Source organism: Dendropsophus ebraccatus, chromosome 6 (genome assembly GCF_027789765.1).
Source record: "Dendropsophus ebraccatus isolate aDenEbr1 chromosome 6, aDenEbr1.pat, whole genome shotgun sequence".
Lineage (NCBI taxonomy): Eukaryota > Metazoa > Chordata > Amphibia > Anura > Hylidae > Dendropsophus > Dendropsophus ebraccatus.
The window spans coordinates 41,929,572-41,956,120 of NC_091459.1; the positions used below are offsets into that span (position 1 = coordinate 41,929,572).

The following is a 26,549-nucleotide window of genomic DNA, read 5'->3' on the forward strand; positions in this document are numbered from 1 at the left end:
TTGCTGATCTGACACTGCACAAGTGTCAGCACAGCCATTTAGCGGCTAAAGCAGGGTTCTGGCTCAGAAGCTGAGTAAAAGAGAATCGGGAGAAGACCGAAGGGTAAGTCAGCTCCCCCCCCCCCCCCCCAAAAGGAGCCCAGTCTGGGCTTCAGGGGGTTCAGTCAACCCCCTGGGGACCAGCCTATAGCATTCATAACCCCCTCCAAACGACCTGGCACACAAAAAACAGTGTGCCAGGTCTGGTGCCCATTCCAGCAAGGAAGGGATCCTTAATCCCCTTCCTTTCTGGAGCAAGGGGATTTGGGTCTTCATTTCTGGTGTTTTTTTTTGTCTTTTGTTTTTTTTTTTTTTTGGGGGGGGTTCAGGAAATCTGTCTTTTGCACTGTGTCCAGGCTGGGTTGAGGGAAGGAGATGCTCTTAATCCGGTGCGTCTGCCTGTTTATGCAGAAGCGAAAATGATTAGCAGAGTTGAAGTCTCTGCTACGCTGCCCTTTCCTCTTCCCTGCAGTCACAGTCTAACCGGACCACCTCAAAGGACGCCTGAGCCTTCCCTTCTGGTGTTAAGTGAGACGGGGGATCATTTTCCGTGAGCACCCCCCCCCCCCCAGCCTAAGGCTGCATTCACACAACGTATTTGTCAGCGTATGTATATTTCAGTCAGTATATGTATATTTCAGTCAGTATATTTCAGTCAGTATTGCAACCAAAACCCACAGTGGATTAAAAACACAGAAAGGATCTGTTCACACAATGTTGACATTGAGTGGATGGCCGCCATTTAATGGCAAATATTTGCTGTTATTTTAGAACAACGGCTGTTATATTGAAATAATGGCCGTTATTTACTGTTATATGGCGGCCATCCACTCAATTTCATCATTGTGTGAACAGAGCCTTTCTGTGTTTTTAATCCACTCCTGGTTTTGGTTGCAATACTGACTGAAATATACGTAGTGTGAACGCAGCCTTAGGCTATGTTCCCACTATGTATCTGTGCGGCTGTATTGCGGGCTGTAAATCATCGGCCGTATTTTTGCGGTTCATGCGTACGCTGGATAGTATACGATATACGGCTGCACAGTGCACACTATGTATGAGCCTACGGCCCGATCGTAAACGTACCCGTAAAAAATGAACAAGACCTTTGTTTGCGGCTGGAACTGTGCAAATTCACGGCCGTGGATTGACAGGCGGTCCGTACGGAGTACTTAAAAAATAGCCGGCAATAATGCCGAATGTCGATGCCTCTAATAGTTAATATATTAAATTAATAAAACATTTTCTTTGTAATAAAGTCCCTTTCGTTGTTCAATAATTTATTTCTAACGAATCCATCATTGCGCAATTAAATATACTGTTAAAATAAATATATATATAAATAAATGTATATTTATATATATATATATATATTTATTTTTTGACAGTATATTTAATTGCACAATGATGGATTCGTTAGAATTAAATTATTGAACAACGAAACTGATTTTATTACAACAAAAATGTGTTTTATTAATTAAATATTAATTAGTACAGGAAGCTCCATTAAGCCGTTAATTCATATTGCCGGCAATAGAGCATTCTGTACTAATTAACACTTTACTTTAATTAAAACATCAAATGTTTCTTCTAATTATGTTATCACGATAGCATTATTAGAAGAAACATTTAGAATTATATGTGCGCTCAGCTGAGCGCACAAATAAAGAGCCGGTCCGCAGTACAGTGACTTCATTGTGCTGCGGACCAGCGAAGAGGACACATCGGGGTGAGTATACAGCTCTCCCCACCCCCTCCCCAGCACTGCACCAATCCCAGTAAGGAAGGGGGGTCACTTAACCCCTTCCTTGCTGGGATGGGTGCAGTCTGACAGCAGTCTGGCCCCCAAGTGGTTAAGGGGGATGCAATGCATCCTCCCTTAAACCCTTGGGGGCCAGACTGTAAGCAGCGATCTGTAAAGATGCTGCATACTGTAAGGTGCACAACACCGCTCACAATGATGGGTGTTGTGCTCCTGTTTGTGTGTTTTTTATGTGTTTCTCCCTTTTTGTTTTTCAGATATCGGTATCCTGTGGATTACGTCGGATTCCATGGACTACGACGATGACCAGCGGTTGTTTGGTGTTTTTTTTTTTATAAAATGGTCAATGAGGGGTGTGGGGGTGTTTTTATTTGAAAAAAAAAAAATGTCTTGTCTTTATTTCTTTACTTTATAAACTTAATAGTGGAAGCCGTCTAATAGACGGAATCCATTACTAAGTCGGGGCCTAGTGTTAGCCGGTATAAAATGGCTAACACTAACCCCCCATTATTACCCCAGTACCCAATGCCACCAGGGGTACTGGGAAGAGCCGGGTGCCAGTGGTCCCAGAGCGTCAAAATTGGCGCTCCTGGACTGGGGCGGCAGCAGGCTGGTAAGATTTAGGCTGGGGAGGGCCTAAACCAATGGCTCTTCCCACCCTGGTGTTACCAGGCTGCTGTCGCTTGGTTTTTAATCCGGCTGGTTATGAAAATAGGGGGGACCCTATGCGTTTTTTTTTATTTTTTAAAGAAATAAATAATTTAAAAAAACGCATAAGGTCCCCCCTATTTTCATAACCAGCCGGGTTAAAAACCAAACGACAGCAGCCTGGTAACACCAGGGTGGGAAGAGCCATTGGTTTAGGCCCTCCCCAGACTAAATCTTACCAGCCTGCTGCCGCCCAGTCCAAGAGCGCCAATTTTTACGCTCCGGGACCACTGGCACCCGGCTCTTCCCAGTACCCCTGGTGGCATTGGGTACTGGGGTAATAATGGGGGGTTAGTGTTAGCCATTTTATACCGGCTAACACTAGGCCCCGACTTAGTAATGGATTCCGTCTATTAGACGGCTTCCACTACTAAGTCTATAAGGGTACAAACCCACTTGCCGGATCTGCAGCGAGTCTCCTTGCTGCGTTTTTCATTAGCAGAGAAACTCGCAGCAGGGATGTACATCCCTGTGTTTTTTTTATCTTTTAACCCCTTGTGAAAATGAAAAATTCAAGGCTAGTCATTAAAGTGTAAAAAATTTAATATTTTATTTTCACACCACATTGTTCCACATTTGTGCCCGTCACCAGTGGAGTCCGTCTGCTCACTACACCCCTTGTTACATTCCCTGAGGGGTGTAGTTTCCATAATGGGGTCACTTGTGGGGGGTTTCAACTGTCTTGGCAACACAGAGGCCTTTTAAATGCAACATGGCCCTTGAAATCCATTCCAGCCAAATCCAACCTCCAAAAGCCAAATGCGGAGGTTTACCCTGCACCCGCATGACGCTTTATGTCCACATGTGGGGTATTTCCGTACTCAGGGGAAATTGCTCTACACATTTTGTGTTTTTTTTTTTTACTTTTAACCCCTTGTGAAAATGAAAAAATCAAGACAAGAGCAATGATTTAGTGTAAAAATTAATTTAAAAATAAAAAAAAAATTACACTAAATGTTGGTTTAGCCTTGATTTTTTCCATTTCCACAAGGGGTTAAAAAGAAAATGAATGCAAAACGAGTAGAGTAATTTCCCATGAGTACGAAAATACCCTACATGTGGACATAATGTGCCATATGGGCACAGGGCAAGCCACCAAAGGGACAGAGGGCCATTTAGAGGCTGGAATGGAGGATGGAGGCCATTTCGCAATTACAAAGCTCCTGTGCTGCCAGGACACTGGGAACCCCCCACAAGTGACCCCATTCTGGAAACTATACCCCATAAGGAATCTAACAAGAGGTGGAGTGAGCATATGGACCCGACTGGTGACGGGCACATATGTGGAACATGTGCCGTGAAAATAAAAAATACCATTTTTTTATATTTACGTCACCAGGGGGCCATATCCCCGCTGCCCCCCTTGTTAGATTCCTTAAGGGATGTAGTTTCCAGAATGGGGTCACTTGTGGGGGGTTTCTACTGTCCTGGCCGCACAGAGGTTTTGTAATTGCATCATGGCATCCTCTAATGGAATGGCGGCCATACCTATTTAGCTGGGGAAAAGGGACAATTTTAATTTATTTGGGGGTATTAGGCCAATTATTAGTTTATAAGGTTGAAAATGACATGTGTCCATCAAATTCAACCTGTGTTGATCCAGAGGAAGGCAAAAAAACCCTTGCGTGGCAGACAACAGTAGCCTCATCACAGGGAAAAAATTCCTTTCCGACTCCGTAATGGCAATCAGAAGAATCCCTGGATCAACGTGACCCCTGAAATAGATAAGAGGGACAGAATTTAGAGAATGTAGAACTCCAATGACGTGTGGTACGCCTTGAAGCGATCCAGTATGCAGAGGCCGGGGTGATCAGGACAGGTGTCACACTGGAAAATGGTTTCCTTCCTGATCCCCGTTATGCCACATTCTGCACTTCTTCTGGGGTCTCCTGTTTTCCAGTGTTGGGGACGTCACCTGGAAAATGTCTTTCATATCCAGAAGCGCTGCGTCCGCTCCATGGTGGCTGCTAAATATTAGGGCCCTAATTACTACTTCTGATATTTTCGGTACAGTAGCTCGGGCAGCGAGGGAGCGGAAGAGGGGGTGCTGGTATAAAAGTTATCCCTGTACAGGTGGTAACCTTTATCCAGCAGTGGGAAGATTAGTTCCCAAACGATCTTCCCACTAATTCCGAGGATAGGGGGGCATCTGGGGGCTGGATTCGGGTGTCCCTTTCTTCATACACTCTAAGGGTACGTGCACACTGTGGAATGGAGAAGGATAACCCTTTGTGCATTCCACAGTTGACACCCGCCGGCGGACTGATGCAGGCGCGCGTCTCCACTCGTGTCACACTCCATTCTATGCACGGGCGGATTCCGCCCTCTGTCCAAAGAATGAACGTGTTCATTCTTTGGACGGACGACGGAACCCGCCCGTGCATAGAATGGAGTCTATGACACGGGCGGAGACACACGCATCCGCATCAGTCCGCCGGCAGGTGCCAGCTGAGGAATGCACAAAGGGTTATCCTTCTCCATTCCGCAGTGTGCACATACTCTAAATCTGTAAGTGTACCCTGAGGTACTCTCACAGAGTTTGTAGAATTTCACGCCATACCGTCATTTCTTATTGGGACGGTACTGGCGGAAAAGACGTGTCTGGGGGGCAGCGTACGCTACGCTACCCCCAGACATGTCACTGGATGATCAGGATGATGAGGATGAATGGAGGAAAAAAGGATCCCCCATTCATCCTCACTGGCTGTTTCGGTGTTGGAGGCAATATTAACGTATGCGTGGACGCCGAAAACACCCTGGGGGCCATTTTTAAATGGGGATTGGTGTATGGGGTATGTAAATGTGTAGTGGTGTAGTGTAAAACTTTATTTTGTGTAATGTAGTGTTTTTTTACAAGTTTTTTTTTTTTAACATTATGTATAAAAAAAACCTACGCCAAAAAAGGCGTTGCTGATAAATGCCGCACATATGTGCGGTACTTATCAGCAGACCGTGGCGGTAGGATATAGAAAAAAAAACACCCTACGCCAAAAAGGAGGAGTCGCTGATTAGCAGCGCACTTACGTGCGATGCTAATCAGCACCCAGCGGCGAAAGGGTGCGGAAAATTAAAGAAAAAAAAAATTGTGGGAAAAACAAAACATTTTCTACATGCTGAGCATCCCTGTAGCTACTGATAAGTGTATAATATACACTCATCAGCCGCTAGGGGGCAGTATTCCGGAAAAAGACGAAGTTAGACAAGGGACCTGAAAAAAGCCGAAGGGGACCGTCGGAAATAGCCGAAGAGGACGACGCGAGAAGAGGACGCTGCAGACCAGGAAGACGACGTCCTCGGACAGCACCGACCACCATTTTTTTGGGTCACCGATGACCCGGAAAGCTGCAGATCGCCGCTATTGGCTGATCTGAATTAACACGCCCCTTGCGGACAAGCTAGGGTGGCCTGCTATACATTATAAATGTAAATGTATGCCCGCAGTCATTAAGGGGTTAAAGGACAACTCTGGACAGGGTGATTTTTTCTAAAAGTAGAGGGGAGCGGGAGGCTGAAAGAAATAACTCTCTCTCAAATCCACGGTTCCAGCAATGATACCACGTACCATCATTCCGGTCCCCAGGGTCGCTGACCACTTCCTGGTTAGAGAGGGGACCCAGGTTATGATGTAGAAACAAAGAACAAAAAGAAAGGCAGAGCGCCTCATAGAGTAGTACCTCAGGATTGAAATAATGATCTAACACATGTAAAAAATCACTGCTCACCTTTTGGGGTTGTGGAAACAGAGCCACAACACCCAGCAGCACATGTAATGGTGTGTCCAACACACCTCCCAGGGATTGGGGTAGCAGCAGTCTTCACAACAGGTATAAACCGGGATCCTTATGCAAGGACCCGTGGAGTCAGGTAAAACCAAATGGTTCCAAAAATGACAAAAAAGTGACCTGGAGATTGCGCTCACCACCAAACAACGTAGTAGAAACCGATGTTCACATAAAACACGATTTATTCAGTCCTGGACTGAATAAATCGTGTTTTATGTGAACATCGGTTTCTACTACGTTGTTTGGTGGTGAGCGCAATCTCCAGGTCATTTTTTTGTCATTTTTGGCACCATTTGGTTTTACCAGGTTATGATGTGTCAGGACTGCTCAGTCAGCCAGTGGCCAAGGTGGGACCCCGTTGCAGCTGGTGACCAGCTCTAACATAGCACAACAATTTAATGCAAAAGATTACTGTGGTGTTCCATTTTGTTAATTTTTTCTTTTTATATACATGTAAAGAAAAAGTTAATAAAATTTTGAAAACTAAAAAACAAAGGGGTTTGGTGCAGCATCCAGTAGCCAACTCCCCCCTTCCCCAGGAGCAGGAGGGCCCTGGCCTGCCACACCCTGTGCTGACAGCACATACTCAGACTCTGCTTGTGTTTCTTCGGAGGGGGGTCCACTGAGGGTTTCATCGGTTCCCGTGGGCGTGTCCAAGTCTGAAAACATTGCATATTCTTCCATGATGTAGTGCTGGTGAACACTGAACAGGCTTATGGCCCTATTCCACGGAACGATTATCGTTCATTTTCGGACGATATCGACCGCTACGGACGATAATCGTTCCGTGGAATAGAGTGCAACGATCAGCCGACATCGTTCATGTCGGCTGATCGTTGCAGTCGCTTGTTTTTCAACATGTTGAAAAACAAGCGACTGATATAGCAGCGATCTGCTGCCGTCGCTCCGCTGAATAGGAGCATCGGCAGCAGGCGCTGCTATATCCTATGGGCTGCCCGGACGATCAGCGATCCTCCGAGCAGCCCCCCCGCAGCTCCCCGCCGCCCCTCCCGCACTCACCCGCTCGCTGCAGCCGCGTTGAATAGCGGCGGCAGCGAGCGGCGAACGAGGAGCAAACGAGCGCTAATAGCGCTCGATTGCTCCTCTAAAACGGCCCGTGGAATAGGGGCATTACAATGAGCTGGGCTGCTGATTTTAGCGGATCGGAGAGCGACGGCTGTAGAGGAGCGCGTACTCTCCCATACACAAGCTATGGCACACTCAGGCAGGGCTTTGTACAGTGCTGTCTGAGCAGAAATTATAATTAGGTCAAACAACAATTGTATGCTTATTACTATAGTACCTTTCCCTGATATGTAGAGGTCTATGAATGTTTCCCAGTTTATTGTACTTTTTATATTTGGCCTCAATTGATAGAAGTGGTATAAGGAAACCAGGACATCTTTTGGGTTTCGAAACACATATATAATCTGAAAAAAAAAGGAAAATTAGCACTTTATGAACCTTTTGATTGGCACAAAAACAGCTAAACAATTATTTACAATTAATTACTTTTGGTGCAGTTCTTGTGCACTACTAACTTGTCTGTCCCTCCCCAACCCCCCCCCCCCCCCCCGATATCCTCTCCTGTGTCCACATGTCTCCAGCCCACAAAGCCAATTACTGACTGAGACAGGACAGCACCGTGGCCAGTGACTGGTTGAATGGGCTGTCACTCTCCAGATAAGAGAGACAGGCTGCTCGGCCAATTATTGTCTGCGGCTCTGTCCCACCTCAGTCAGTCACTGGTTGGCTGAGAGGGCACTCGATCCAGAGGTGAGAGTGACAACCTGCTCAGCCAATCAATGACTGCCTGAGACGGGACAGCGCCGTAGCCAGTGATTGGCTGAGCAGGCTGTCACTCATGTCTGGAGAATGACAACCCGCTCAGCCAAACATTGGCTGGGGCACTGTCCCGTCTCAGTCAGTAATTGGCTGAGCACGTGGGGACACAGAAGACGACACCAGGGGAGCATGGACAGATGGGCATATCTTTTTTTTTTAACAATTTTTTAAATTAAAAATGCGAACATTTGCTTATCAACTGTGCAAATTTTTCAACGTTCACAGCAAAGTCCTTAGTCACAGGACTAGGAAATATAGGAGATCAGTAGCTGACCCTGAGCAGTGGTGCTGCACTGCCGGGGCAATGAGATGGGTAAGGACCCTACTACAGGGAACGATTATTATGCGACAATCAAATGACCAATGAGAAATCGTTCCAGTGTTGTCGATTGTTGACTTTGTACTGACATCAAAATCATCGCTAGCCGTTTACTAGTTGTTCGTTAATCGTTCAGTGTAAGGGTCCATTTACACAGAAAAATTATCTGCCAAAGATTTGAAGCCAAAGCCAGGAATGGATTTAAAAAGAGGAGAAATCTTAGTCTTTCCTTTATGACCTGATCTCTGTTTATAATCTGTTTCTGGCTTTGGCAGATAATCTGTCAGATAATCTTTCTGTGTAAATGGACCCTAACTAGCATCTTTCTGCATAATATGGTGATCGAATTCAAGTAGCTCTTGTTTGCGATCTTTTATCGTTAATAGTTAAAAATTGCTTTGTCTAATAGGACCTAAAGTTTCATTGTTATAAGAAAATACTTCTATGATTGATTTACTTTTCCCGTCCTGAACCTCAGATCTCTCGGCATTAGATAATAAGGCAGGTGAGTTGTGAAGAGACGAGGAGATGGACGGCTGTTAAAGTCAATTTCCTCAAGGTTATATTCAATCCATGGCATTCTATCTATATTCTTTACTTGTTCTGTTCCATTTCGATGGCCTTCATTGAATATTAGGCTTAGAATTTGTTGTGTCCAAATTGTGCCTGCAAAAGAGTTTATAGCTTTTATTATCTATATATTCTTATTGAAAGGTTGTACAACATGTTTTTAACCCTTTCAGGATCAAGCCCAAAATGACCCCGTAGACTGCGTCAATTTTCATTTTTGCGCTTTCATTTTTTCCTCTTCCCCTTCTATTAGCTCTAGCACTTTCATTTTACCATAACATGTATGATGGAAATCCAAAAATATTACTACTGAAAATATAAATTGATGAAATTGGTAAAAAGAAAGCAAAATGGTAACCTTTGGGGGGTTCCCGTGTCTACACAATGCACTATAAAAAGTGACATGATACCATTATTCTATAGGTCAGTCCAAACACAACCATATGAAGGTTTACACTGATTTTCAATTTTTTTCTTTTCAATTTTTTTTGCAATTAATTATTAATAAAATGGCTCTATTGTGACTCCTAGTTTTTCCCCTATGAGGTTGTATGGGCTGTCATTTTTTGCGCCATGATCTCTAGTTTTTATGCCCCCCCCCCACCCCCCGCGATGGAGATCCCTTGTACTGAGCCGGCCGGGGTTCAGCGTTGGAATGACACTGATCCCAGCTCTGCAATCCATGTAGCTGGTCTGCAGCAGACCATTATAATAAAGCACCGATCTGATGGATCATTACTCTATTATATTCACAGCATTGATCTCAATGAGAGATCAGTAGTGATGAGCGAGTACTAAAATGCTCGGGTGCTCGTTACTCAAGCAGAGTATTTCCCGATACTCGAGTGCTCGTTTCGAGTAACGAACCCCATTGAAGTCAATGGGAGACTCGAGCATTTTTTGAGGGGACCCAAGTTCGGTAGAGGGAAGGTCGTGTGAAAACCTGTCAACCTCAGAAATTGATGGAAACACAACAGAAATGTACAGGAAACAGCAGGGGCAGCATGTATGCATGCCTCTGAGGCTGCCTAATGACACCATTATGCCTAATTCTGTGCAACAGCCTGGTTAAAACAGAGGTAGGCATACCCAAAAACTCAGCCTGACACAGCATTGCAGTGAGAACACAGAGAACCATTAAAACAGAGGTAGCATATCATGAACCACTCAAAAATTCAGCCTGACACAGCATGGCGGTGAGAACAGAGCGAACAAGGTAGAAGCGGTAGCCAGTTAGCCTTCCAAAAATTATACCAGACCTAGCATGGCATTGAGCACACAGAGAATCCTTAAAAGTGAGTGAGGAAGCATGTGAGCCTCCCAAAAATTAGGGCACAAGCAGCATGGCATTGAGCACACAGAGAACAATTACAAGTGAGTGAGGAAGTAAGAGAGCCTCCCAAAAATTAGGCCAGACACAGCAGGGCTTTGAACACACAGATAACCATTACAAGTCAGTGAGGAAGCAAGTGAGCCTCCCAAAAATGGGAGTGAGTCCAGGGGCTGGGATATGTAGTGGACATGAACCCGGGTGCTGACAGCTAACTGGCTAGGCCAGTTGTCAGTCAGCACTCACCATCAAGGGTACACTTGATGCCTCTCGACCGGGGGTGGTGAGGCCCCGGCCACGGCTACACAAAAAAACCCCACAACAACAGCAGGCTGGTTGTCGGGGGCGCGATCGGTGGGCCCCCGGCAACCAGTCCAGCTCCTCCGCAGACGTAGTGTGACGTCAGAGCATGGCAGTGAGGACACAGAGAACCATTAGGAGTGAGGAAGCAATTGAGCCTTCCAATAACTAGGCCAGACCCTGCATGGCGGAAGAAGACTTGGCAGTTGGCTGAGAATTGTAGGAGGAGGAGGAGGAGAGGAGATACCAAGAATCTTCATGTTCAGCAGCTTTCCCCGGGTGGACAGTTGAATTCAGGTGAAATCCAGGCTTTGTTCATTTTTATAAACATCAGCCTGTCAGCGCTGTCAGTGGACAGGTGAGTGCACTTATCAGTGATGATAGTACCAGCTGCACTGAAGACCCGCTCTGAAAACACGCTAGCGGCAGAGCAGGCCAGCACCTCCAGGGCGTAAAGCGCCAGTTGGGGCCACGTATCCAGCTTTGAAACCCAGTAGTTGTAGGTAGCAGAGTGATCGGGAAGGATGGTGGTATGGTCAGCAAGGTACTCCCTCACCATCTTCCTGAAGGCTTCCCCCCTACTCTGTCTAGACTGGGGACGGCTGACATAGTCTTGCTGGGGTGCCATGAAACTGTCAAAGGCCTTGGAGAGTGTTCCCCTGCCCCTTTACAAGCTGCCTGCTCCACCGCTCCTCTCCCCCGCTCTACCACTCCTCTCCCCCGCTCTTTGGCCCACAGAACTAAGTCCTCTGGCGCTAGTGGTGTCAGATGGGAAGTACATTTTCAGCTTCTGTACCAGGGCCTGTTGATATTGATTCACTCTCATACTGCGTTCCTCGGCAGGAATGACAGTTGAAAAGTTCGGTTTCTACCAAGGGTCCAGGAGAGTGAACACCCAGTAATCTGTGTTGTCCAAAACTAGTAGTCAACATGGATGCCTGTTAAGGCCCAGCGGTAGCCAACATGGATGCCAGTTAAGGCCCAGCAGTAGCCAACATGGATGTCAGTTAAGGCCCAGCAGTAGTCAACATGGATGCCAGTTAAGGCCCAGCAGTAGCCAACATGGATGTCAGTTAAGGCCCAGCAGTAGCCAACATGGCTGTCAGTTAAGGCCCAGCAGTAGCCAACATGGATGTCAGTTAAGGCCCAGCAGTAGCCAACATGGATGTCAGTTAAGGCCCAGCAGTAGTCAACATGGATGCCAGTTAAGGCACAGCAGTAGTCAACATGGATGCCAGTTAAGGCTTAGCAGTAGCCAACATGGATGTCAGTTAAGGCCCAGCAGTAGTCAACATGGATGCCAGTTAAGGCCCAGCAGTAGCCAACATGGATGTCAGTTAAGGCCCAGCAGTAGTCAACATGGATGCCAGTTAAAAGCCCAGCAGTAGTCAACATGGATGCCAGTTAAGGCCCAGCAGTAGTCAACAGGGATGCCAGTTAAGGCCAAGCAGTGGCCAACATGGAGGCAAGGGCAGGCACAACAGTAGTCAGCAGTAGTCAAAATGGATGCCAGTTGACTTGTGGAAATGGGCACAGATGCGGTGCACCTTGTTGAGCAAGTCAGCCACATTGGGGTAAGTTTTAAGGAACCGCAGCAATATTAGGTTGAAGACGTGAGCCAGGCATGGTACATGTGTGAGGCTGCCGAGTTGCAGAGCCGCCACCAGGTTCCGCCCCTTGTCACACACAACCAAGCTCACTGCTAATCACACACGAACCCGGGTGCTGACAGCTAACTGGCTAGGCCAGCTGTCAGTTACCATCAAGGGTACACCTGATGCCTCTCGACCGGGGGTGGTGAGGCCCCGACGACGGCTAGACCAAAAAAACTAAAATAAAACAGCTGGCTGGTTGGCGGGCGCGATCAGCGGGCCCCTGTCAACCAGTCCTGCTCCTCCGCAAATACACTTTCAATCCTTTAAAGAGTTTCTAAGAGACGGCAAGTGCGGTAGCCTGTGTATTAAAAAGACCTGGTCAATCCTGCCTTCAAAAAGGCTACTACAACATCCAAGGAAGGAAAGAAGCTACTGGTAAAAGGCCTGGTCAATCCTGCCTTCAAAACAGCTAAAACATCCAAGGAAGGTAGAAGGGGCTGTTCAGCAGTTTGAGCACCGCCTGTTGGCGCTTACCCACGGCAGTGCTGCTGCGCCTAAAACTAAAAAAGTCGGATTATGGCTAGATTTAGCCTCACACCCTCATGCAGTTGTGCTTGAAAGGCATCTCTTTGGAGGTAGGGACGAAGAATAACAATACAGTCTTCTTAAGAGGCCCTGAGCTAAAAAATGAAAGAACGGCAGAACCCCTGCAAGTTGACATCCACAGATTATATGGTTTGAAATAGATAACACAAGGATGCTAAATTAAGATCCACCATTATCACGGTCTGTTCCTTTGAACAGTGGCGTGTATCTTGGAGATACAGACAGCCCTGCAAAATTGCACTTGAATTGAAGTCGATTTGATTTTAAAATTTAAATTGAAGGTTAGAAAATAAACAACGAGGCAAGGGCAGGCACACCAGTAGTCTACACGGATGCCAGTTAAGGCCCAGCAACAACGAGGCAAGGGCAGGCACACCAGTAGTCTACATGGATGCCAGAGGTAGGCTTATGGACCACAAATCATTTAGTACAAAATGGACAAAACCGAGGTTGACGTCTGGCATTCCACAATGGCTCTGCGTTGCTGGTAAACCCTGGCTACCATCTGGAAGGTGGAATTCCACCTCATGGGCACCTCGCACAGCAGTCTGTGAGCCGGCAGTTGCAAGCGCCTTTGCAGTGCCCTAAGGGTGGCAGCATCCGTGGTTGACTTGCGGAAATGCGCACAGATGCGCCGCACCTTGGTGAGCAAGTCAGCCAAATTGGGGTAGGTCTTAAGAAACAGCTGCAACACTAGGTTGAACTTGTGAGCCAGCAGTGAAGTTCTATGCAGGATGTACTAGCAATACAGTGTAGTACCCACTAGTTTTGGGGGGGCTGTACGGTACAATCCGGCTAGGCCAGCTGTCAGTCACCATCAAGGGTACACTTGATGCCTCTTGACCGGGGGTGGTGAGGCCCGGCCATGGCTAGACAAGAAAAAATAAAATAAAACAGCTGGCTGGTTGGCGGGGGCGCAATCGGCGGGCCCCCCGGCAACCAGTCCCGCTCCTGTAGCAGTTGGGGTAACATACCCTGTATCACGTGACTCCCCACTCCTACCCCCACCACCCTTTCGATTTTCAATTTGAATGTAGCAGTTGGGGTAATTTTCCCTGCATAATGCGACTCACCACCTCTCCCCCCACCGCTTTTTTTTTATTTTGAAATTGACTTTGATCCTTGAGAATCTGGCAATTGTCTCACCATTACAAGTGAGTGAGGAAGCAAGTTAGGCTCCCAAAACTAGGCCAGACACTGCATGGCCCTCAGTACACAGAGAGACATTACAAGTGAGTGAGGAAGCAAGTAAGCCCACCCAAAAATTGGAGTGAGTCCAGGGGCTGGGATATGTAGTGGACATGAACCCGGGTGCTGACAGCTAACTGGCTAGGCCTGCTTTCACTCACCACTCACCATCAAGAGTACACTTCATGCCTGTCGATCGGGGGTGGTGAGGCCACGGTTAGACCAAAAAAATAAAATAAAACAGCTGCCTGGTTGGCGGGGGCGCAATCGGCGGGCCCCCGGCTACCAGTCCCACTCCTCCGCAGACGTAGTGTGACGTCAGAGCATGGCAGTGAGGACACAGAACCATTAGAAGTGATACAGAAGTAATACATTGTAGTGCCCACTAGTTTCGGGAGGGCTTGACGGTGCTATCTGGTATGGGCAACAACTGTACACATTTTGTCACCCCAATACAATGAGCAGTGAAGTAAGTTCTATGCAGGATGCACTACATATCCCAGCTATACAGTGCAGTACACACGTTTAGGGGGGGCTTGACGGTGCTATCTGGTATGGGCAACAACTGTACACATTTTGTCACCCCAATACAATGAGCAGTGAAGTAAGTTCTATGCAGGATGCACTACATATCCCAGCTAAACAGTGCAGTACACACTAGTTTAGGGGGGGGGCTTGACGGTGCTATCTGGTATGGGCCAAAAATGTACACATTTTGTCACCCCAATACAATGAGCAGTGAAGTAAGTTCTATGCAGAATGCACTACAAATCCCAGCTATACAGTGCAGTACACCAGGACCACCAGCCCCAAAATCAAAAAGGAGTACACTGAGCACTTCTTAGGGGTGTATATGCAACAACTAATGTCACCTTTCTGCCAGCAGCCGGTAACCACAGTGTGCTGGTGAAATCATGGTAGCAGCACTGCAACTCCCAGCCAGCAGTCTGTAGTAATAGTATTAATAAAAGCTTTTAAGCCCTGAAAAGGGCTGTTTGTTTGTATTGCTAGTATATTCCCTGCCTACTGGAACGCTAAATCCTACACTGACACTCTCCCTGACCAGCAGCAGCTCTGTCCCTGATCTCTCACAGCATGCGTCTGAAGCGAGCACTGCCGGCGCCGAGTTTTATATGGCAGGGTCATCTGATCTGGCCAACCAATCGCTGCTATCGACATGTATGGGTCCCACGTGATCGCAGGATGTACCAAAGAGTCTCCTGCATGTTTATTGGCTGCGAAAAAGCGCGCAAACTTACAGGAAACGGATGATGAGATTTCCTTGAATATCGTGAGATGCTCGTCCGAGTAACGAGTACCCTAATACCCGATCGAGTATCAAGTTCGGACGAGCACGTTCGCTCATCTCAAGAGATCAGTGCTGTGTATATAGAAGTTCCCTAGGGGACTTCTAATTACTGTATGTGAAAATAAAAAAAAAAGTGTTTTTATTAATAAAAAAAATCCCCTCCCCTAATAAATAAATAAACAAACATATTTGGTATTGCCGCATGCGTAATCGTCTGAACTATTAAATTATTACATTCCTAATCTCGCACGGTAAACGGCGTAAGCGCAAAAACCCGCCAAAATGCGAAATTGCGCATTTTCGTTTACATTAAATCCAGAAAAATGTAATAAAAAGTGATCAAAAAGTTGCATATACGCAAACAAGGTACCAGAAGAAATAACAGATCGTGGCGCAAAAAATGACCAAAGGATAAAAGCGTTATAAGGATGGGAATTTAAACACATTTCGTTTTTTTAAAAGGTTTAAATCAGATAATATAAAAGTTATACAAGTTGCATATCGTTGTAATCATACTGACTTAAGGAACATAGATAACATGTCAGTTTTACCATAGGGCGAACAGCGTAAATTCGAAAACCCTCGAAATAAAAGGAATTGCACCTTTTTTTTTAAATTTCACTGCACATATAATTTTTTTCAGTTTTTTCCATCATATTTTATAGAAAAATTAAGTCTGTATTTGCAAAGTATAATTGGTGTTGCAGAAAGGGCTCATGTGGGTCTGTAGGGGGAAATATGCAAGCGCAGTGGAGGAGAAAAACGAAAGCGCAAAAATGAAAACTGGCTCAGTCCTTAAGGAGTCAATGCAGTAAAGACTTTTTTTTCTGTCCTGAATAGAGAAAGATTGTGCAACAGGCCCAGTACTTTTACCAGTTTACCCACACACTGAGCCACACCAGTTATTGCCTTACTTAGGACTAACTAGACCGATACCCACTGTAGCCATAAAGTGTTTTTTTGCAGGCCCATCCATACCACCTAATGGCTAACTCACAGGCTACTGGTCCCCAAGCCCCTAATCCACAAACATTCTGGGCCCCCCAGCTGCTGGTCCACAGACGTTATGGCCCCCAAAGCACTACTAATTTACAAGCGTTTTTGCCACTCGCCTCATCTCACAGACATTAAGGACCCCCCAGCTTCTCAGCACAGATGATTGCACTATTGTGTCCTGCCTATATTTCCCTGCCTGCAGCAGAAACCTTCCCCTACTCCCTTTTCAGCAGCAGAATGGAGGCAGGAAATGTGACCATTGCTATTATAAATATCCCGCCTGACCAGTCACAGCCACGTCCCTACGGGACATATTACTAAGACAACGCTGACACAGTAAAGTGTCAGCAGCCCTTCTACAAACTCTATTATTCGAACTACGAACCCGTTCACGGACAGTCTCGTCACTGTCTATAATTAGGATTTTGACAACGAACATGTGGATTTGGGCACGGACCCAAATTTTCCACTTATCAGTAACTGCAACTCTTACTGGAGGCCTATAAAGTTTTAAAAAACAAACAGATACCGTCTTTTTTGCTTTATAAGACATGTTCCCCCACCCCCCCAAAGTGGGAGGAAAAACTCAATGAGTCTTTTCCTCTACGTTTTCCTCCCTTTTACTATGGACCGTTCTCAGACTGAGCAGGCAGATCTCCGCAGCTGCTGCAGGACATCTACACACAAACTTCTGTAGCAGTTGTGGAGATCTGTTGGTGGCTACTGCTTCAGTGCCTGTCACTTGTCTTGTTGGGTGTTGCAATTGGTTACACCCTTCGCAAAAGTCTTTACTCATGTGTGTAAGTGGTAATGTAGCAGTGCCAAAGTTTTACCACTAGATGTCGTTATCGCAAGTATGTATGCCTAGATATTGCACAGCTGTAGAAGTTAAAGGGTTATTGTTTTTTGTGTCACATGGATCTGTACAGCAATGAGAGTTCTTTCTTCTTCTTTCCTATCACCTTTCTCTTTGCATCTTTTACATGCACTCCTCACCCACTCACAGCACACCTTACATGCGCTGTAGGAAGGAAGTCACATGGGTAGAGGAAGTGAAGGGTCTTTCTACTTTGGATTCTGTAGAGGAAGGACGCAAGCCAGAACGCTCCCTACAGCAGCTAAGTTGAGCCCTGGCTCCTGCCAGGTCCCCCACTCAAGGGAATTGGGGTCCAGACGTTGGGCAGAGCACATGCACATGCTAGACCCAGACACAGTTTCCCTCAAGCAACACTACTAAACACTATGCAATGTTAAGTCGCTACTAGAGAGGACAAGTCTGGGATCATCTCAACCCACGCCGTAGACAAGAGGAACACAGGGCAGGAAGTCTTCATAAAAAGTAATCCCAGGTAACAAGGTCTGGGGCTTGTGTCACCCAACACTGGTGGGCAATAGGTGGTGAAAAGACCAAAGATTCAAAACACAGGCACAAGTAGTCTCTCTACTTTTAAGTGTTCTACTTCTTCTACCTCTGAAGTTGCGGCAGAGCACAGTACTACTTGGGTTGGGACTCTCTCGACATCCTCCTCTCAGTACAGATCTAGATATCAAGTATAAAGTACCATATCAAGGCAAAGCTGTATTACCTGCTTCCTACATCATGTAAACAGATTTTATTTATTATAACGGTACTCTGTGGTTCTTCAGAGCACCTACACAGTGAATAAACATTTCTTGGGTCATCTCCCCCTTCTGTGGGTGGCAGTGCCTATAGTCCGGGTGGGTCCCTACACTCCGGACCATCATGACAATTGCCCAAGGGACCCCCAAACAGCCGGGCAGGCTACTGTCCATAGGAGAAAAAGGTATAGCCAGCCCACTAAAATAAAAGCAGTTGTGCCAGCATACCTGTGTGCCCATCCGGCACTGGCGTCACAACAAATTACAACCGGGCAGGGCTATACCTTGGCCAACCACCCCCGGAGTGATGTCACACCTAACCATCTGGCAAGTGACCGGCCGCAACTCTACACCGGAGGCTACCACCACATCTTCTCTCATATCTGTGCACACAGCTCTCTTTCCTCTCACAGACAGAAAATGCCTGCTGTTGATCACTCATAACATCTACTGGTCTGGGGAATCCCTCCTACCCTCCCTTCCACCCAAGCTACAAGTCAACCCTCAATGAACTGTAGAAGGGTATTTGGTATTAATATATACATTAATATTGATGTCAAAAATATAATTTTCTTCTATTACTCTTTTCTTTTATGAATATTCAGCTATTTAATAATAAAAAAAATTAAAATAAAAACTTACCAGATTTTGGGTAGGTGACAAGAAACACATCACTGTCCCTAATTTCCATGTGTTCTATAGCATCTATGATTTCAGGTGATGTTAAACCAACTTCAAAGTATATGCCTTTATGTTTGAAAGATATAGCATCCAGGGCTTTCTCAAATGTGTCCTCTTCCATTATTGCTTCTTCAAACCTAAAAAAGCATAAATTGTATATATTTGTTAATAAAGGTCATAACAACAGAGATAAAAACATAGTTTTTTTATTACCTTTTAGAGATAACGCAGTGTCTCTGATTGGATGAAGTGGTAATAATAAGCAGAAGAGTTCAGATCATGTGTGTTTTTGTGTATTCTGATTTTATTGACAACCAAGCGCAAAACAGAAAATACCTCAACAGTAAGGCAGTGGTAAATAGCGACCTGCAAGTCGCAAGGCGTCACTTTTTAAATATATAGCATAGAAAACAGGAAAAAGAACAGTATAAAGTCAACAGTTCCAAACAGCCACACCACCATCGTGGCAGTGACATACAATTCAAAACAGAAGGCATAATAAATGTCATGCAGGTTATAAGAAAGAGAATAAGAAAAGAAGAAAAGGAAAGACTAGAGTTGAGAGCAGGAGGACAAGGGGAGAGGAGGCAAGCAGGGAGCAGACCCTGAAATCAAACACTGCACTGGTTATAGTGTTTTGGGATAATGAAGGTCCCATACCTAACGAATGAGAGCAGGGAAGGCCTCTGAGTCCATAAACAGACGCCAAGAAAACCACACTTTTTCATATTTAGTAGACTGATCGTGAGCCTCAGCCACCAGTTCTTCCATTCTACCCAAGACCCTGAGTTCACTAAGCCACTCTGCCATTGTAGGTACTGCGGGCGTTTTCCAGTGTCGGGAGATAACCATACGTGCCGCAGTTAGAAAGTGTCTCAACATCCCCTTCTTGATGGTGGCAAGGGAACCTGGAATCTGCGACAACAGGGTCAGTTGTGGGGAGTTGACGACGGTCCTTCCAGAATACGCGGTATAGATGGTTAAAATTTTGTCCCAGAACTCTCGGATGCCCGGACATGCCCACCAAATATGTAACATATCCCCAGGCTCCGTGAGGCACCGCCAACAGCGGTCGGAGACCTCAGGAAACATTTTATGCAAGAAACTGGGCAATAATAACATCGTGAAAGAATCTTGTAATTTTTCTCCTTTGCCTTAGCAGCCATGGAGATACCGTGGGTGAGTTCGCAGATCTTCTGGAAGGACTGACCATTAAAAGACACATCCAGGTCGCGTTCCCACTTATCAAGGAAGGGAGCTCTGTCAGGGTTTGTGAGACCAACCAGAATCTGGTACAATACAGATATACAATGTGGGACAGCAGAGGTGGAAACAACCAGGCGTCCGTGCCCCTAGGAAAAAGGGCCCGCAGGAACGAGGTTAGTTGCCCATACTCCAGCCAGGACAACCGACGGTCTGGGGACTGGGCCTGGAGCGACAACATAGAAGAAACAGCGTCGCCATTCATGCAGTCCCTGACTCTAGGGCAATCAGATCTTTCCCACAGGAGGAATCTGCGCGTCTGCAGGCCAGGCTGGAATGATGGAGTCTGGAGTATCGGAGAAAGCAGACCCGGTACCACAGACAGTCCGTGTTTAGCAACCCACTTGTCCCAAACGCATAACGTGTGTGGGACAAAGAAGGGGAGACCAGAAAATGATTGGCGGATCCCGGGGGGAATCCAGGGCAAGAGAGAGGGTGCAGTCGGACAAAGCGAAAATTCCAAATCCACCCACCTCTTAGAGCCCCGACAAATGTACCCAGTCCAAAACCCTGTGCAGGACAGCTGCCTCATGATAGAGACGGTGGTCAGGTAACCCCATACCTCCCATGGAATTAAATTGGGTCAGGGTAGAGTATGCAGTCCTGGGTTTACCATTTCCCCAGATGAATTTTGAGATAGCCCTGCGCAGAGTCCTGAAGAAGGCAACGGGGACTACTATGGGAACAGTTTGAAAGATGTACAATAGTTTAGGGAGGATGTCCATCTTTATAATGGCCATCCTGCCAAACCATGAAGTCGGTTTCAGAGAGTAAGAGGTCATGTCTGTGAGGACCCTGTTCAGCATAGGGGTATAGTTCAGAACAAAAAGAGAGCTAAGAGCAGGCGGGAGTTTAATTCCCAGGTAGACAATGAAATCCGTATGCCACTGGAATGGAAAGGAAGCTCTGACCGCATTAAACACAGCCTGTGGAACTAAAACGTTAAGCCCCTTGGTTTTTGTCAAGTTGACCTTAAAATTACTAAGGTCCCCAAACCGTTAAAACTCCTGCAGTATAGAAGGAAGCGACGTGTTGTGGGATGAGAGATAGAGCAGGAGATCATCTGCATACAATGCAAGCCTGTGGTGGTCCTGTCCAATCACGACGCCCTGGATTGCAGTATTTCGTCTAAGGGCAACCGCCAGGTGTTCCATTGTTAAGATGTAAAGCATGGGGGACAAGGGACAGCCTTGGCGCGTACCATTGTGAATGTCAAAAGAGCTGGACAGCAAGCCATTAGCACGTACACGCGCTGAAGGACAAGAATACAGCGCCATTATTCTGTCCACTATAAGCGGACCAAGTCTCACTCCTCGCAGGACCAGCCGCAAGAATCCCCAATGCACTCGATCGAAGGCTTTCTCCGCATCAATGGAAAGCAGCCACAAAGGGGATCCCGAGCGGCCAGCCCATGAAATCAGCCCTCAGCGTGTTGTCCCTTGCCTCCCTGCCAGGGACCAATCCCACCTGGTCGGTATGAATGAGGTGAGGGATATAACCATTCAAACGAGTGGCCAGCATTTTGGAATAGAGTTCACAGTTAATAAGTGAGATGGGATGTTATACAAAGACGAGAAGTAAGATCGGAACAGATCTGAGATCTCCCTAGGATTGTGTATAGCGTTTCCAGTTCGGTCAAGGAGGCTAGGAATGTGCGTAACCTGTGTCCTCGGATGAATCAGTCTAGCTAACGTTCTGCCACACATAGCCGCGGTACCGCTCTTGCTGGGAGGATGACGCCTTATTAAGGAGGTCTTTTAGCTGTTCCCTAGCTAGCGTCAATGCGGCCAGAGCCTCATCAGTGGCATTTTGCATGTGTGCTTTGGAAAGAGCATCAACTGTACCTGCTAGTTGGACAATTTTGGCACTCCTGTCCTTCTTAATCCTAGCTCCTTGCTGAATCAGGGTCCCCCTAACAAAAGACTTCAACGCCTCCCATTGCAGAGGCAGAGAAGTAACATCATCGTTGTGGTCACTGATGAAGTTAGTGATTGTCTGGGTAACAGCCGCCTTACATGCTGTATCTTTAAGGAACGACTCGTTCAGCCTCCACGTCCATTCCCTGGGTACCGCCTCCGGCAAAGTCAATGACAAGAAGGCAGGGGAATGATCAGACCACAGAGCATTACCTATCGTGGCCATGGGAGTAAACGTTAGAGCATACTGAGCAATAAAAAACATGTCCAGCCTACCATAGGTGCGATGTGCATCTGAATAGTGGGTAAAGTCCCTGTCCCCAGGATGAATGATGCGCCAAACATCTACCAGGCCATGGAGACCAAGGATCGACCACGCCATAGCATATTCGGAGCGTGGCACAGCAGTTTTGCCGGAGGAGGTATCCAGGGAAGGGTCCATGACCAAATTGAAATCCCCCCCCCCCCCAGAATCAGCACGCCCTCTATAAATGTAGAGGCCGCTCTGAGTATGGTCTTCAGGGTACTGCCTTGACGGGAATTAGGAAGATAGATGTTACCAATGGTATAAATCCAGGCCTGAATATCTATCTTGATGAAGGCCTATCGCCCCTTAGGGCAGATTAGGGTATCGAGCATTGTGTGTGACAGCAACTTATGCAGCGCTATGGAGACCCCGTTAGATTTGGCATCAGGGTTAGTGCTATGTGTCCATACACTATAATAGTTAAGCCGCATACAAGGGGCATGAGCAGTCTGAAAGTGTTTCCTGTAAGAGTAAGATATGCACTCTTTGTCTATGCATGGAGTATAGGACCTGAGACCGTTTTTGTGGGACATTCAGCCCCCTAACATTGATAGAGGCAAGCTTGATGGCCGCCCCTGCCATGTCTCCCCTTCCACCCGCCACGTAGGAAAAAGAAAGGAAAGAAAGGGGGGCAGGAAAAAAGGGAGGGAGTAGAGGGAGAAAGAAAAAGGAAGATGGGAAAGAAGGAAAAATAAAGAGTACAAGGAGAAAAAAAGACTGAACCTGCAGTCAGAAAAAGGAGGATTACCAAGAGAGGTAACCCCTGTAACCGGGCAGTACAATACCACCAGGAATGACCCAAACGGGTACAGCAACGCTCTAGGGGTCTAAACAATAGAAGGACGGACTAACAGATGAAGGTCTGCAAATCTGTGACAGGACACCAGAAATGAGAGCTAAATATGTAACTTGAGCACACTCTATACGTAGATGCAACATTCTAAATTAGGCACCCCTTAAAAAACTAGCTAAGTAGGCATACAAAAGGTCCCAACGCCCCCCTCTCCCACATCCTGAAACACATAAACTATTACAATCACTTATCCAGAACACTACAGCAATATGAACCCGGGGATATGCCCAACAAGCAGCAAAAGGCATAAGAAAACAATCAAAAACTGAAAAAGATACAGCCTATTAGATTAAGGCCCTTTAAAGCAGCATGGAACCCGCCCCTCGGAGCGTCCTCAGTCACCCGATGCCGCCAGACCAGAGGGGCGGGAAGATCTGCCCAGGGTTATCGGCGGAACTGGATCCCAATCCGGTAAAGTCAGCTGAGGCAGATCCAGTGAGGATAGAAAGGCAGGCAAATCCTCCGGTGTATGCAGCTCCAATCGTTTGCCACCCTTACGAACCACCAACTGAAACAGGAAGCCCCAGGAGTACTGGATTTCACGCTCTCTTAGCAGTTCCAACAGGGGTTTAAGAGCCCGTCGTTGAGAAAGGGTAGCTCTGGAAAGGTCCTGAAGAAAGATCAGCTGAGCTCCATCAAAATCGACAAACTCCATGCCGCGCACCGCCTTCATGATTTTGTCTTTTATTCGGTAGTGGTGCAGCCTACAGATGACATCTCGAGCCAGTTCACATCATCAGAGACTGCTCCCAGGGTACGATGGGCTGTGTTAATCTCAAACTCAGCCCCCGGCGGTCGACGTAGAATAGTAGCGAACAAGTCCTGGAGAGACGAAATGAGATCAGCAGCTCTGGTCGCCTCAGGAAGCCCTCTAAAACGGATGTTGTTCCGTCTACTGCGGTTCTCTGCGTCATCATGAAGCCTGTAAAGATGACGAATTTGCCTCTCTTGAGTAGCAAGTGTAGCCTGGACATCATCCACCGTGGTAACTAGAGAGTCATGTTCCGCGGCAATATCAGAAACTTTCGCCTCCAAAGTATGCACATCAGATTTGAGGGAACTTAATTCTTGTTTGTATGAAGTTTCCAAGCGCTCCACAAGCTTTTCCATGTCTGAGCGCGTAGGCAGCAGTTCCATATATTCTCTCCAGTCCCACTCTGCACCATCCTGCATAGGGTTAACAGATGCAGCAGAGCTGGTGTGTTGCACATCACTGCCCCTAGTGGTGGAGAAAGGAGGTGCAGCAGGGGATAGGGAAGACATATTGCCTGTCAATGCTGAGCTTGTGGCAGGGGAACAGGCTTCGTCTCTGCAGGGAGCAAGATATGGGAGTCCCACAGCTTCCCTCTGACTGAGGCTAGGGGATGATGCTGTGCTGGGGCTGAGGTCTGGGAACACTGCCACACCAGGATGGGGGCAAGGGGACATTGCTCCCAAGAGGTGAGGACCAGAGGAGCCCTTTTACCCCAGGTGGGGGCTGGGAGACACTGCCGCCCCGAGGTGGAGGCCGGGGGGCACCATTGCCCTGGGAGGGGGACCGGGGGATGCCGTATGGCGGAGGCGGGAACCGGTGGGGTCCAGTTCCGTAACAACAGCTGGAGGCCTATTCAGGCACTGATTGGAGGGCTGTGCTGCGTCTGTGCCGGCGCGTCCACCGGAGGTTGGCGAGGCGGGTGCACGCTGGATCGGGGCTGGGGCTCTTACCGCAGCGTCCAGGAGGAGATACCGGCAGGTGGAGACTGTTTGTGGCGGCGCCGCTGCTTTTTATTAATTAGATTTATCATGTGCAAATTTTCGTTTTTTTGCGCAAAATCCTCCTTTAGCGTAGCTGTTTAGCCAAGCTGGTTTAGGCTGGGTTCACACTGCGTTTTTGCAGTCTGTTTTTTCCCCCTGTTTTTTGCAAAATGGATGAAAAAAAAGGAAGCGTTTGTGTGCCTCCATTTTGATCAGTTGACCAGGTCAATCACCAGCTAGAGGAAGTGTTCAGTTGAACACGAAACATGCGTCACTGTGACCTGATTGCCATGCTCCCTCTCCTTGTGGTTTTTAATGAAGATTATCTGCAATAAAGAAGAGCTTACATGGGGTGAGTGCCTATTCCTTTATCTCTCATAGACTGAGTTGGACTTGGATGTTTTCATAATAGAGCACCCCCGTACAGGATGTTTTATATGTGTCTAGTGTAAGCAACGATAGTGGGTTACACGAGAGCAGTAGCGCCGATTTTCTTCCTCTTGTGAGAGCAATTAATTGCAAACCACACCTGAACTGGAGACAATAGTAGGGGGAAAAGTGGCCATGTTTTTGTAGCACTGGATAACCCCTTTAACTCATTCTAACTGTCAATATAAGCTTTTGTTACTCATAATATGATTGCAATTATATTTCTGTATGTGATAAAAACATCTGACAAACACACATAAAAACCAGAGGGCAGCAGATCATGTGAAAATATAATATTTCTGTCATTCTCAAAACGTTTAGCCATGACTGTACTGTATGTAACAAATCAATATGTACCTTACTATACTTTAACACCTTGTAGACTCCACATAACATACAGTATACACCAGGGGTGGCAGGGGGTGAGGGGTTTCCTATTGCATACCTAACCAAATATATTGTTCAGGACTCTGGTAAAGCTGTATCCCACCTGTAATGATCACAGTATAGCTTTGATCTAGTGTCTCGCCAAACTTTCCAGACTCCTGAATGGTAGTTTATGACAAGTTCATTGGAGTAAGGGGTTTTTACCACTGCACAACCAAGCAAATATAGTGTTCAGGAGTCTGGGAAAGCTGTGTGCCTCTTATCTAATAACTATTAGAACTATAAAGTTGAAGTCTACAACTTTTGACCCCAGAGTTGTGGTGAAACTCCCAGGATGCCCTGAGAGCTGCAGGAGTTGTAATCTCATCACAGCTGGGGAGCAATAGGTTGCATACTGCTTGCTGCCATACAGGATCCTGAGAAAGCTGGGTTACACTTGTTATGATGCAAAGTGCAGCTCTCATTGTCAACCAACTTTTCAGGTTCATGACAGCTAAGCAGCAATGGTGCAGTGAGAAGGTTAATAGAAGTGAGAAGGTTACCTGAGTGCTCATGCGCTTGCACGGTAGCCACAGCTCAGCAGTCCTCAGTACACAGTGCAGGATCCGTGCCCCTCCCCCCCTTACATGTCTGTGCCTGGAGAGGAGGAGACCATCCTGGGAGACTGGGGGGAGGACAGACTGGAGCAGCTGTGAGTGGACCTACCAGGCTGAGCAGCCTGAGCTGTAATACTGGAGCTGTCTTCACAGGACTGTAGAGGGCATGAATCTCCAAACTGCGGCCCTCCAGCTGTTGCAAAACTACATTTCCCATCATGCCTGGACAGCCAAATCCAAAGCTTTAGCTGTCCAGGCATGATGGGAGTTGTAGTTTTGCAACAGCTGGAGGGCCGCAGTTTGGAGACCCATGGTATAGGGGGTGCTGCTTGCATTGCAGGGAGTTTCTAGAGTTTTCTAGATACTTCCGGTCTGCTGTCTGTTGTTTGTAATCTGCCATCATTGTTTAATAAA

The 26,549-nt window shown here is 46.8% G+C and overlaps 1 protein-coding gene across 3 annotated transcripts in view; it reads right to left on the minus strand.

Moving 5' to 3' along the window:
• Positions 1-26,226, minus strand: part of LOC138795585 (amine sulfotransferase-like) — a 30,649-nt gene extending 4,423 nt beyond the window's left edge. Inside the window, exons 1-4 of one of the 3 annotated variants that reach the window (XM_069974878.1) lie at positions 26,082-26,226; positions 18,612-18,787; positions 8,913-9,121; positions 7,595-7,721 (exon numbers count right to left, since the gene is read on the minus strand). In XM_069974878.1, coding sequence (XP_069830979.1) covers positions 7,595-7,721; positions 8,913-9,121; positions 18,612-18,771 — 496 coding nt within the window. In that variant the 5' untranslated portion in view covers positions 18,772-18,787; positions 26,082-26,226. Of the gene's footprint in view, positions 1-7,594; positions 7,722-8,912; positions 9,122-18,611; positions 18,788-18,863; positions 18,888-25,597; positions 25,620-26,081 lie in introns of those variants that run through there. The other 2 variants (XM_069974880.1, XM_069974879.1) reach the window with 2 other exon arrangements.
• Positions 26,227-26,549: the final 323 nt, after the last annotated feature.